Source organism: Mesoplodon mirus (assembly GCF_964341445.2).
Source record: "Mesoplodon mirus genome assembly, chromosome: 18".
Lineage (NCBI taxonomy): Eukaryota > Metazoa > Chordata > Mammalia > Artiodactyla > Ziphiidae > Mesoplodon > Mesoplodon mirus.
Genome location: NC_138994.1, coordinates 50,993,454 through 51,006,703, shown reverse-complemented (window position 1 = coordinate 51,006,703; position 13,250 = coordinate 50,993,454). Strand labels below are relative to the sequence as shown.

General features: G+C 53.2%; 1 protein-coding gene across 2 annotated transcripts; it reads left to right on the top strand.

Annotated features, from left to right (window-relative positions):
* The first annotated feature begins 1,207 nt into the window (after positions 1–1,207).
* SERPINF1 (serpin family F member 1) lies at positions 1,208–13,187 on the top strand. Of its 2 annotated transcripts, none has more exons than XM_082602851.1 (8): positions 1,208–1,345; positions 5,817–5,914; positions 7,597–7,795; positions 8,423–8,578; positions 8,967–9,170; positions 10,598–10,740; positions 12,124–12,334; positions 12,802–13,187. In XM_082602851.1, the coding sequence occupies exons 2-8, from the start codon at positions 5,825–5,827 to the stop codon at positions 13,059–13,061; spliced, it is 1,263 nt and encodes a 420-aa protein (XP_082458977.1). In that variant the 5' UTR covers positions 1,208–1,345; positions 5,817–5,824; the 3' UTR covers positions 13,062–13,187. The 2 variants fall into 2 exon arrangements, with proteins under 2 accessions (XP_082458977.1, XP_082458978.1); XM_082602852.1 differs by having other exon boundaries at positions 1,209–1,345; positions 5,817–5,902.
* The last annotated feature ends 63 nt before the right edge of the window (positions 13,188–13,250 follow it).

The window sequence follows — 13,250 nt, the reverse complement described above, 5'->3', positions numbered from 1 at the left end:
GGGGTCGAACCCAGACCCCGTGCAGTGGAAACGTAGAGTTCTAATCACTGGACCGCCAGGGATGAACTCTAGACTGTTGATACACTCTTCCTTATATAAAGCTGAATCTGGTTCACTGGAAATTTCCAGGGGCCCTAGCTCTGCACCCTGAAGCCTCACAGGAGGTGAAGTTCCCCTAAATTTTCTCTTCCTCTAAATATCCCAGAGGCTCTCCCTTCCTTTTCTTTTTTTTTTCTTTTTTTTTTTTGCGGTACGCGGGCCTCTCACTGTTGTGGCCTCTCCCGTTGCGGAGCACAGGCTCCGGATGTGCAGTGGCCACGGCACACGAGCCCAGCCGCTCTGCAGCACGTGGGATCTTCAGCCGCTCTGCAGCACGTGGGATCTTCAGCCGCTCTGCAGCACGTGGGATCTTCCCGGACCGGGGCACGAACCCGTGTCTCCTGTATCGGCAGGGGGACTCTCAACCACTGTGACACCAGGGAAGCCCCTCTCCCTTCCTTTTCTGATCCCTCCTTGTCTGAATGACCACTGGGCTTCTGACCAGGATCCACACATGCCTAGAAAACGTTTTGGTACATTCTCCAATTACTTCCCATGTCAGTGTTTTAGTTTCACAACTGCATTGCAAGTTCCTAAACGCCCCAAGGTGAGCAAGGCCTCAGTGGTCTCCTCCCAGGTGATCTCCGCGGTGCCCAGGTGGGTGGCAGGCATACACGCTCAGCTTCCTCTCAGGACTAATGTTTACAGTTCATCTCATTCTTCCTCTGCTCAGATATGTCCCCACTGCCTTTTCTGATCTTCAGAAATCAGAGCATTTCAGGGCTAAAAAAGCACACAGACATCCCTGTACCAACCCCTCGTTTTCCAGCTGAGGAAAGGTAGGAGCCATGAGTGATGTCTTGCCCCACATCCGAGTGCCAGAACCAAGGACCAGGAAAAACCCAGAGTCCCAGTTCTGGGCCCCTGTTTCCTCTATTCTGGCCTTCTCCTGGGCCTCCTCTTGCGAGACTCTTCCTCAGTCCTGGCTCCCACCCAGGCGGGCCAGGCTGCCCGGTCGGGTGGGAAGGCCAGGACCCCAAAGAAGGTCTGATGGAGCAGTAGGGTGTGTGAATGTGTCTGTCTGGGGGTGTGTGGTGGAAGGGCACCAGCGGGTTAAAGTGAGCACCGGACAATGATGCAATCACAGACTCCAAATTGAGTGCAGGTCGCTTTAAGAAAGGAGTAGCTGTAATCTGAAGCCTGCTGGACGCTGGATTAGGAGGCAGCAGAAGAAGCTCTGGGGCTTAACAGCAGCCCCTCAGTGTGCAGACCTAGGCTGGGGCGCGGAGCTGCGGCGCACTCACAGGTAAAGAGCTCCCTGTCTGGTCTGCATGTGTGTCTGGGGAAGATGGGAGGCTCCTCTGGGCTGGGGGGACGGGGGTGAAGCAGGGTACTTCAGGGAGCAGAAAAGAGGGGTGTAAGGGAGAGGAGGTGGGGAGACATTAGTTCCTGCAGCTTGGGCACCAGGGTGAGTAGGTTAGAGAGGGCAGAGGGAGTTGGGGGCCAGAGCCCACTTATCCCCCAACCCTACTGCACCACTAGGAGAAGAGGCCGGAAAGACTCCTGAATGAAATGGGTGGGAAACAATGGGGGGGGGTGGCGGGGAAGAAGCAGAGAGCTTGGCTGCTGGGTCAGGTCTGAGCATCACTTCAGGGGGCTCTGCAGCCTTGGGGGAAGGAGGCTGTCGGGGAGCTGTACCTCCACTGGGGCAGTCAGGGAAGCAGCCCATCCTGCAGCCCGGCCATGGCTTGGGCTCAGCTCCCCGCTGCCTTTTCAAAGTCAACTGGTGCTGATTTCAAAGGTAACTTCCCGACACTGCCAAGCAGCTGGCCTGTGGGGAGGCTTCCGGGCAGGCCTGGGATGGAGGACAGCTGGGTCCTTCTATCCAGTGCCCACCCTTTTTCTTTGGCCAAATCAGCTGCCAGTAAAAGCTGGGCGACCAGTGGGGGTTTGGCCTCTCCCCAACAATGACCGCTATTTAGCCCAGCCGGTGTATGGGATTTGGGGGCTCAGCGGCCGGAGCTGGAGAGGAGGGCTGCCCGCACCCTTGGTGCTCCCTGGGACAAGCCACAGCAAGGAGCGGGTCTGGGCCAGAGAAAAACTTCAGGCTTCCCAGAAACCCCATCATTGTCTGGCCCAGGCGGGTCCACCAAGAGTTCAGCCCTCAGGCAGCGGGCCAGGCAATTCTGTCCCTAAGGCTGGTCCTTCTGGGGTGTGGGGAGGTGACACTCATGGGCGCCCTGGCCCCGCTCATTCAGGCTCCAAAACTTCAGAAAAAAAGTCGCCTGCGCACTGATGGGGTCACCACGGTGGGGTGGGCCTGGAGGGACCCCTCAGAATCTCCCTCCCAGAGCCAGGGCAGAGGGTGGTGCCCTTCCATGAACTGCCCATGAGGTCCACTGCCATGTAGCTTGGAGGCTGTGCGGTCCTGGGAGGAGGAGGAGGGATGGTGTTCGTCTCACAGCTGGGTTTAATCTGAAACACATGTACTGGCTCAAATTTATCCTCCCAGCTTGAAGGCAAGATCACAAAATCAGTTCCTTGTGTTTCTTGATTTGGGCAATGTGGCCGGAAGGCAGGCCTGAGCTTGGCCCAACTGGGAGGATATCTACCTCCTCTCCCTGCCCTCCCCCGCCTGGTAGGACAGGAATCTGGCTTGGACACTGCCCCTTGGACAGGATGGCACCATTGTCCCTGTGCCCCTGGCCAGGCGATGGAGGCCTGGACAAGCCCACGGAACAGTCATCTTGGACAGGGCACCGAGTGTGCTCAGAGGGGCCCCCGTGCAGACCCTTACTCTCTACCCTCTCACTGCCCTTGCAGGGGGTTTTCGATCATCTCTCTGCTTCCCTCATCCCCAGGGCTTCAGGTGGAGGATTCAAAGAGGGGCCATAAACACTATGCGTCCTGGAGACTGGCTCTGGGCCAGCTGTGGACCCAGGTGCCTTTCCCTGCCAGGGTGGCTCACCTCATCTTTAGTCCTCAGCCCACTCACGTGGTGACAAGTGATCACATGACCTGAGGTTTGGGCTCACACTCTGTAGGGACTCCTACAGAGAAGATCCATCTTCAAGTGCATTTGAACTTGGTTTCCTTAAACACCACGCCAGGATGACATCTCCCACCTCCTCCCTCCTATCTCAGTTCCCTACCCTGGCCCAGGAACTAGAGCTAACAGCTTTCCCTCTAGCCCTGCATCTCACTGAATTTCCAGTCTCCGCTAAGCCAGTCTGCTGAGGCTCAGGCAGGGAAGGCCCCTGCCAGCTCTGGGTGGGGCTGGCCGGGTGGAGAGAGCAGCTGTGAGCCTGGATGGCCTTAAGGGCTCTATCTTGCACTGCAGAAAGCTTTTCCCGTTGTCTCAATGGAAGATTTCTCCCTGAGTGGCAGGGGCAGCCGTGGGGAAGAGCAGCTGGCTGAGAACACAAGGGTCTGTGGAACTCACTGAGAGACATGTGCTTGAGATCAGGGTTTAGAGAGAAAGCCGGGCTGGGGCCCACAGGCCGTCCGGCCGTAAGCCGAGCAAACTCAGAGGCCATCTTTTCTTTTGCGTCCTTTCATGCTCTACAATGTTGTCCAGTGGCTTATTAGACTTAATTTTAAGGACTTTGACCAAAAATCACACACTGCATTCTTAATTTTCCTATTTGTTCTGAGAAGTCAGGAAAGCATGTGTGTGTGTGTGTGTGTGTGTGTGTGTGTGTGTGTGTGTGTGTGTGTGTGTGTGTGTGTGTGTGTGTGTGTGTTATGGGTATATGAAAGGAAGAAAGAGCTTGAGACCCTTGGCCTGTGTGTGTTTGTGCACACAAGGGTGTATTTGTGCTGCAGGGGAGGGGAGGGGCAGGGGAGACAGGTGATAAGTTCTTCTTTTTTTAAAATAAATTTGTTTGTTTATTTATTTATTTTTGGCTGCGTTGGGTCTTTGTTGATGCGCGGGCTTTCTCTAGTTGCGGCGAGCCGGAGCTACTCTTCGCTGCAGTGTGTGGGCTTCCCATTGCAGTGGCTTCTCTTGTTGCAGAGCATGGGCTCTAGGCACACGGGCTTCAGTAGTTGTGGCTTGTGGGCTCTAGAGCACAGGCTCAGTAGTTGTGGCACACAGGCTTAGTTGCTCCGCGGCATGTGGGATCTTCCTGGACCAGGGCTCGAACCTGTGTCCCCTGCATTGGCAGACGGATTCTCAACCACTGCGCCACCAGGGAAGCCCAGGTGATAAGTTCTTGACATGGCAGTATGGATGGAGGGAGAGCAGAGGTCCTGGTTGCTGAGACCTTGTCCCACTTTCTAACCAGAAGGCCTCTCAGAAGATCTTGTTTATGAACACCCCCAGCTGCCTTCATCCCCTCCCACCTCCGCATCCTGATTCCAGGGGTGAGCTCATAGAGGCAATGAGTGTAGGAGGGCAAGGAATGCGGGAGCCCTAGACCCAGAGTTCCCTTTTCCCTTGTGGTCCAGGGGTCAGACCAGAGTCCTGTCCAAAGAGGCTACTGCTCAGGAGGTAAAGGGACTTGGGTGGTCTTACTAAGAAGTGGGGTTACTTAACCTGAAGGAAAGAATTCTTGGAGGTTTCAGAGCTAGATCCGAGCTAGTGGGGGGAAGAGGACATGGCTACCTCCAGGGAGAAGGGGGGTCCTGGGGTTCCAGGAGTAGGGAGACACATTTTGACTCAGGGATCATTGGAGAACTCACCTGTCTCTGGTGTCACTCACTAAGTGCTATGAAGGCATCATCTAATTTAATTCTCATCACAATAGGTAAGTACTATTTGATTTCCATTTTACAAGAGAAGACACTGGGATTTAGAGAGGTATTAAGACACAGAATTGAGGGGAATTCCCTGGCGGTCCAGTGGTTAGGACTCCGCACTTTCACTGCTGGAGCCCGGGTTCGATCCCTTGTCGGGGAACTAAGATCCCGCAAGCCGCACAAAGAAGATACAGAATTGAGATTTAAACCCAGGCTGTCTGACACTAGACCCAGCACTCCTAACCATGAGAGTAAGAGCTTTTTTTTTTTTTTTTTTTTTTTTCGGTACATGGGCCTCTCACTGTTGTGGCCTCTCCAGTTGCGGAGCACAGGCTCTGGACGCGCAGGCTCAGCGGCCATGGCTCACGGGCCCAGCCGCTCTGCGGCATGTGGGATCCTCCCGAACCGGGGCACAAACCCACATCCCCTGCATCAGCAGGTGGAGTCCCAACCACTGCGCCACCAGGGAAGCCCCGAGAGTAAGAGCTTTTGACACAGAGCTGTCCAAGAAGGGAACAAGTTGCTTATGAGGCCACAGGTTCCAGGGCAGAGGAATTCAAGGAGAGACTTTGAGAACTTGGGGGTAGCAGGGGCTGGACCAGATGCCCCCATTCTCTATATTCTGTGATTCTACATCTGAGACCTAGGTTCTGCCCCCACGCTTTTACTAGACATTGACCCAAATCCTGTATCAAGAGCTGGTCAGTGTGCCCGCAGGGAAAAGCCCATGTCCACACAGAGGAGCCCACTGCTGGGTCTTCACTACCCTGGAAGTTTAGGCTCAAAGGTGGGTCTCCTGGCACAGACAATGGATGAAAGCACAAGCTCGCCATAGGACCGTGGGCTGTGAGGCAGGGGGAGGGCTGGGGAGGTGCTGAGAGGGAGGGAACAGCAAGCTGAGGGTCCACTTCCAGCCCGGGGAGGCTGGAGGGAAGGTGCCTAGCCCTGCCAAGACCCTGCTACCTGCCCAGGGTGGCCGGGTGTTGCAGGGTGGTGGGTGAGGGAAGCAGCCTGCCACCTCTTTTGCTTTCTTGCAGGCCCCAGGATGCAGGCCTTTGTGCTACTTCTCTGGACTGGAGCCCTCCTCGGGTACAGCAGCTGCCAGAACCCCGGCCTGGAGGAGGTCAGAGGCGGGGTGTGTGTGGTGGGGGCCTGGCGGGGCATCAGCAATTCCAGCCCCTCCTCAGTAGGCAGCATGGGAGACAGGACAACACCCAGGTTGCAAGCCAGGCTCTGGCCTTTCTGTCTAGACAGGGCCTTGGTTTTTCCATCAGCAAAACATAGTGTCTCACCCTGCCTTTCACAGAACAGAGTGGGGACAAGCGTAAGATCCAACAAGGTGAAAGGCAAAAACGCTCTAACAAGTCCAGGGCTGTCCCTTCAGTGAAGACCTTTTCTCATTACCTTGCATTACTTGTGGGTCTCACTGAGTGGGTGGTGGCCTTGGATATTTGTTCCAGTCCTGACCAGGGTGCAGCAGAGGTGTAAGAGTGTGGAAAGGCCTCTTTCCTGTCCAGAGAGAGCACAGTCGGGTTGCAAAGGCAGATGCTGAGAAGCCTATGCTATGTGACAGTGGGGGTGGGGGAGTGACTGTCACATAAGGGACCAGGGCACTTCTGGACCAGTCCCTTGTCTTTTAAATAATTAATTAATTAATTTTTGGTTGTCTTGGGTTTTCACTGCTGCATGCAGGCTTTCTCTAGTTGGGGCGAGCGGGGGCTACTCTTTGCTGTGGCGCGCGGGCTTCTCATTCGGTGGCTTCTCTTGTTGTGGAGCACAGGCTCTAGGCACGCGGGCTTCAGTAGTCGTGGCATGTGGGCTCAGTAGTTGTGGTTCGTGGGCTCTACAGAGCAGGCTCAGTAGCTGTGGTGCACGTGCTTAGTTGCTCCGCGGCATGTGGGATCTTCCCGGACCAGGACTCAAACCTGTGTCCCCTGCACTGGCAGGCGGATTCTCAACCACTGCGCCACCAGGGAAGTCCCTGGACTTTGTCTTGAGTTCCAAGTTTGAATTCTGGTTCACCCTCTCATTAGCTTTACCATCTTGGACAAGTCACTGTTACTTGAGTCTGTTTTCTCATCTATAAAATGGGATTAAAAATATCCTTACAGGGCCATCACAGACAGTCACTTATTTTTTATCTACTGAACACCTACTCTGTAGGTGTGCTGGGGATGGGTGGAAATATGAAAGACTCAGTTCTGGCCTTCAAGGAACTCAGTGTTTTGAAATAGTAATCTTTGGTGGTATCATCTACATTGACTAGTGTGAAATGAAGTAAGTCAAATAAAAAGAACTAGCACAGAGGCAGGCACGTGGTAGGCAGTTAATACAGAAGTGGTAGTTGACTCTGAACAAATGGTCAGAAAACCAAAAGGTGCCTTCTGGTTGGGGCCATCAGGGAAAGTCTGTGGTGGAGGGGGTGATATCCAATCAGCTCCATGAAAGACAGGAAGGGTTTGATAGGAGGGTCCAGGTGGAGACCTGCGAGCAGTGAGCAAGGGTAAGCAGACAGGGAGCCTGTCTGGCCTGAGAACAGAATTTCTTGGGAAGGGGAACTCCTCTCCTTTTATTTATTTATTTTTAATGTGTTACAGGCCTGAGGCTCACAGGTCACTGGCGCTTAAAGCTGGCCAGCTAACTCCTCCCCAGCAGAGCGCCCCTACAGGAGCAGGGGCACAGACTCATTCCAACGTTAGGCTAAGCGTACCATCCTCAGGCAGGACAGCCCTCAGGGACCAGAAGGACAGTCCCACACAAAGCGATGAGACCAGTCATCCCGTGCTCATTTGCACTGGTCCTTGTGCTCAAATGCAGGGCTCCCTGGCCCCTGAGACCACGGGGCTGCCAGTGGAGGAGGAGGATCCCTTCTTCAAGGTCCCTGTGAACAAGCTGGCGGCCGCCGTCTCCAACTTTGGCTACGACTTGTACCGCGTGAGATCCAGGGAGAGCCCCGCTGCTAACGTGCTCCTGTCTCCGCTCAGCGTGGCCACGGCGCTCTCTGCCCTTTCGCTGGGTGAGTTCCTGGATGCAGAAAGCCCTGCATCCTAGAGCTGCCCTCCGGCCTCTGCACATATCTGACTCTAAGCCCTGGAGACACTTCGTTCAGGGAGGGTGAAGAGTGCCGAGAGGCTGGGCCTGGGGGTCCCGGCGTGTGCAGAGTGGGAGCTCGGGGGGCAGGGCACTGCTGACACAGGTGTGTGGCCTCGGGACCACTTACTGACATTCCTTACGCGAGCTTCTCCTACGTGCCAGCCTCGTCGGTGTGGCTAGGCTCTGGGGACATAACTGCACACAAACAGGCACGGTCTGTGCCCTCGCTTGGGTCACACAGCTGAGCTCTCGGGGGAAACAAATAAACAGGAAACTGCAGAACAGTCTGGTAAGTGTTGTGATGGGAGAAGCACAGGGACTTGAACCCTCACTCCCACCCTTCTATCTCCCTAGGCCTGATGCCTTTAGCCTACCTCCAGGAAAATCTATTTTTCCTCCATTGCCTTCAGATTCCTTTCCACCTAGAACGTCCCCAGTACCAGCAGACGAGAAGACTTAGGGTGCGGTGTCCCTGCCCCGTTCCAGGAGCTGGCCCGACTTGGGCCCCAGTGGGCAGTTACAGAGGTTTACACGCCCATCCCTCTGGCAGGAGCGGAGCAGCGGACAGAATCCAGCATTCACCGGGCTCTCTACTATGACCTGATCAGCAAGCCAGACATTCACAATACCTATAAGGAACTCCTTGCCTCCGTCACCGCCCCGGAGAAGAACCTCAAGAGCGCTTCCCGTATCGTCTTTGAGAGGAGTGAGTCACCCGGGATGCCTGAGGCGCGTGGGGCTCTGTGCTGCACATGGGGGTTTCCTTCTAACCACCAGAGCACGTCTGCTCTGGCCAGGCCTGGCCCTGGGGGGCAGGAAGGGGCCCTGTGAGCCCAGAGAGGATCGGAAAGAGGAAATGGGCTGAGGGAGGCAGCGGGAGGGTCGGGCGAGGGCAGTAGTGTGAAGAGAAACAGTAATGGGTGAGGTCTGTTGTTCCCCGTCCAGTGCCAGGGGAAGCCGGCACAGAGTCCTGGCGTGTCCCGGGAAGATGCCAGGCAGGAAGTCGGGGCCTGCTGAGGGTCAACCAGAACCTCTCAGAGAGGATGCTGGGTTAGCTCTCAGCGCACACTAACCTCTGCCCCGTCTCTTCGCAGAGCTGCGGATAAAAGCCAGCTTTGTCGCACCCCTGGAAAAGTCGTATGGGACCAGGCCCAGAATCTTGACCGGCAACACTCACTTGGACCTTCAGGAGATTAACAACTGGGTGCAGGCCCGGATGAAAGGGAAAATCGCTAGGTCCACGAGGCAAATGCCCAGTGGAATCAGCATTCTCCTTCTTGGTGTGGCTTACTTCAAGGGTGAGGGCTTCTCCACTTGGCTTTTGGCCAAGGGCGGACAATGAGTGTCAGATGGGGCCAGGAAAGAGGGGAAGTCAAAGAAGGCAGAGGAGGACCCAGGAAAGGCACCTGCCTGAGGGCTGCCTGCTTGTCGTCAAACCCAAGGCAAACATTGGATAAGTGCCTACAAAGTGTACGGGCCGTAGAGAAAGACTAGCAGAGATAAGGGGGCACTCCCACTCTTGCACCTGTTTGGGGCAGGCACTGGTAGATTTCTGGCTGGAGCCAGGTGAGGGTCCAGGCCCAGCTCTGCCTGTACTGGCTGGAGAGCCCTGCACAAGCTTCATAGCCTTTTTGGGCCTGTTTTCTCATCTCTCACTTGGGGACGATACACTGACTTCAGGGACACTCTGTCTGTGTCGTCTCCCATCATTTTTTTTTTTAACATCTTTATTGGAGTATAATTGCTTCACAATGGTGTGTTAGTCTCTGCCTTACAACAAAGTGAATCAGCCATACATATACATATAGCCCCAATATCTCCTCCCTCTTGCGTCTCCCTCCCTCCCACCCTCCCTATCCTACACCTCTAGGTGGTCACAAAGCACAGAGCTGATGTACCTGTGCTATGCAGCTGCTTCCCACTAGCTATTTTACATTTGGTAGTGTATATATGTCCATGCCACTCTCTCACTTCATCCCAGCTTCCCCTTCCCCCATCTCCCATCTTCACATGGACCCTAGCATCATGCCCGGGGCACACAGCAGGTCGCTGATAAACCGTTGTTAGTTTTCTAACAACATTCTTTTAGGCTGTGTTGATGTGCCCAAGTCTATTCCACGGGCCCAGTGTGAGGCCAGCCCTATTCATATGAGCCTTGGGTTAGATATGTCTCCCCTTAAAGTGTCTTATCAGGCAGAGTGGACCCCTAAACTCCTAGAGAAAAGTCCTCCCTGAAGCACTGAGCTCCAGGACATGAAAGAAGCTGTCACAGACCAGCACGTTAAAGGCCACGTTAAACTATCGGCTTGCTGTGTGAGCGCTGGCAATTACTTCACCTCTCTGGGGTTCTGGGCTTTTTCAGCTATGAGAGGGTTGATGACATGATGTCGAGGTCCCTTCCAGCTCTAGCCTCCCTGGATTGTCTTCCGGACACAACACTGTAAAAGTGTACACCAGTTTACCTTTCTCCTAGGCTATCACAGAACTTGAATAAACCCCGACAATCAACCTATTTCCTCCTGAGTTTACGTATGGAAGGTATTCAGGACCCTAGAAATTTTGTGGTCCAGACTGCACATTCTGAGATAGAGCTATTCCCTGATGTATCAGGGCCTCTGACGACTAAGATTCCAGGCAATTTTCAGCAATATGCTTTGGCCTCAGCACGGTCCCAATGCCTTTCTGGTCTCCTGGGGCTCAGGGCACTCCATTTGTTTCATTCCAGGGCAGTGGGTAACAAAGTTTGACTCCAGAAAGACTTCCCTAAATGATTTCCACTTGGATGAGGAGAGGACCGTGAAAGTCCCCACGATGTCAGACCCTAAGGCCATTTTACGCTACGGCTTCGATTCTGATCTCAACTGCAAGGTCTGTAGGGGTAGAGTGGGTAGTGGGTGTGGGGACAGGCAGGATGGTGTAGTGGGAATAGAAGGACTTTTCTGTGTGTGTGTGTGGTACGCGGGCTTCTCACTGTTGTGGCCTCTCCTGTTGCGGAGCACAGGCTCCAGATGCGCAGGCTCAGCGGCCATGGCTCATGGGCCCAGCCGCTCCGCGGCATGTGGGATCCTCCCGGACCAGGGCACGAACCCATATCCCCTGCATCGGCAGGCGGACTCTCAACCACTGCGCCACCAGGGAAGCCCTAGAATGATTTTTGAGATGACAGCTGTCTAAATTTTACTTGCTGTGTGACTTTCAGTAAGTTAATAGTTTCTCTGAGGCTTTTTTCCTCAAAATAAAGGGGCATAGTTATCTAAACTTCTCCTCTCACTCAGGGTTTCCTGTAAGGGTTGATAAGGTAATGTGAAATGGGCCCTCAAGATACTTCCCTGCTGGTCCAGCGGTTAAGACTCTGCGCTTCCAATGCAGGGGATGTGGGTTTAGGGAACTAAGATCCCACATGCTGTGCAGCCCAAAAAAAAGTATGCAGGGGAGTGTCATGATCAACGTATACTATACGTCTGAATAAATCTGAAAAAATGTTAATAAGCATGAAATTAAAAAAAAGATTGGGCACTCAAATGCTGGTGTTAATTCTTGTCTTTTCTTTCCTTCTTTTTCTCTTTTTTTGGGGGGAGAACTTGTATTTCTAGAAGTCAAAGTTAAACTTTCAAAAATTGTCACAAACTCCAAACTGCTGGCATACCTGTCTTTCATACCTGACTTTTGAACATTCGAAGTCAGTAGTTCCTCTTTCTTTGGAAATCAGACAAAACACCTGAAGCACTGGAGAGAAATGCCATGTATGCATTTCTGTAGATGATTTCAGGGGCTCTTGGGACCTCTGATGCCATCTGTCCTGTGGACCTGAGGTTAAGGACCGCTGCTCAAAGGACCATTGTATTGCTGCTTCTGTGTGCTCTGCCTGGAGTCCCTATTTCTAGTCCAGGGCTCTGTACATAACAGATGATCAGTAACTGTTGGCAGACAAACCTTGGGAGAAAACACAGACCTGGAATTCAATTCTAGCTCTTTACAGCCACAGGAGAAAATTCTTTCAGCAGATAACTTCAGTTGGTATTAGGCCCAGGTAAGAAAAGACAATGGCCTACTTTTTGAAGAAACATCAGTAGACATCTTGCTGTCGGAAAGCAATAGCTTCGAGGGACAACTGTTACATAGATGAGGGGCTGGGAAAGCGTGGCAGGGCCTGGTTACAGGAGAGGAGAAGGCGGCTTGGGGGTGTGTGCCTATCTCTAGGCTCCTGGGCTCCAAAGGACTAACGCCTGTGCTTCCTCCCTGTTGTTTCAGATTGCCCAGCTGCCCTTGACCGGGAGCATGAGTATCATTTTCTTCCTGCCTCTGAAAGTGACCCAGAACTTGACCATTATAGAAGAGAGCCTCACCTCTGAGTTCATTCACGACATAGACCGAGAACTGAAGACTGTTCAAGCGGTCCTGACCATCCCCAAGCTGAAGCTGAGTTATGAAGGCGAACTCACAAAGTCCGTGCAGGAGATGAGTATGTTTCTGCAAGACCTCTTTGCTCCTGGGGTGGGTGGGGTAGAGTCTTTGAGCCTTCCACCTTGCTAAGCGGAACGCAAAGGCTCCACGGCATTGTACCGAGGCCAGGGATGATTCCTTAATTCTAATAGTGCTGGAGAGGAAGACTGAACTGCCTTCCTTATCAGACTCACTCCTCAGCCCCAAGAGCATACGTCTTGTAACAGCAACTCAGAACACTGCCTCTCAAGATAGGTCTCTTGACCTGGTTTCTAATCTTAACCTCACTTGCTGTGTGCTCCTGGGCAAGTCACTTAACCCTTAACCAGCCCAGAGCTCTACATACCTCACAGAAGGTCAAAAGTGGTGTTCCACTCCCAGCCTGCTTGCCTTCTTGAGAATCAGAATTTAAGAATCAGGACTGTACTCTTCCTTGGGGTGTTGATGAGGTAAGGTTTTAACGGAAATCTCTCTCAATCTTTGCAGAGTTGCAGTCCTTGTTTGATTCACCAGACTTTAGCAAGATCACGGGCAAACCTATCAAACTTACTCAAGTGGAACATCGCACTGGCTTTGAGTGGAATGAAGATGGGGCGGGTACCACCCCCAGCCCAGGGCTCCAGCCTGCCCACCTCACCTTCTCCCTGGACTATCACCTTAACCAACCTTTCATCTTTGTACTGAGGGACACAGACACAGGGGCCCTTCTCTTTATAGGCAAAATTCTGGACCCCAGGGGCACTTAATACTCCAATTTCATGTTCAAATACCCCAGAAGAAGAAAACGCTAGAGGGATGGCAGATTATATATTACATGAAGGCTGCCCCTATGTTTCAATGTATACTTTGCAATAAAAGTGCTTTATCCTTAACTTTTGTTACCCTGTTCCTCCTCCTATTTTGAGCTATGTTAAATTTAACATGAAGATAAATAA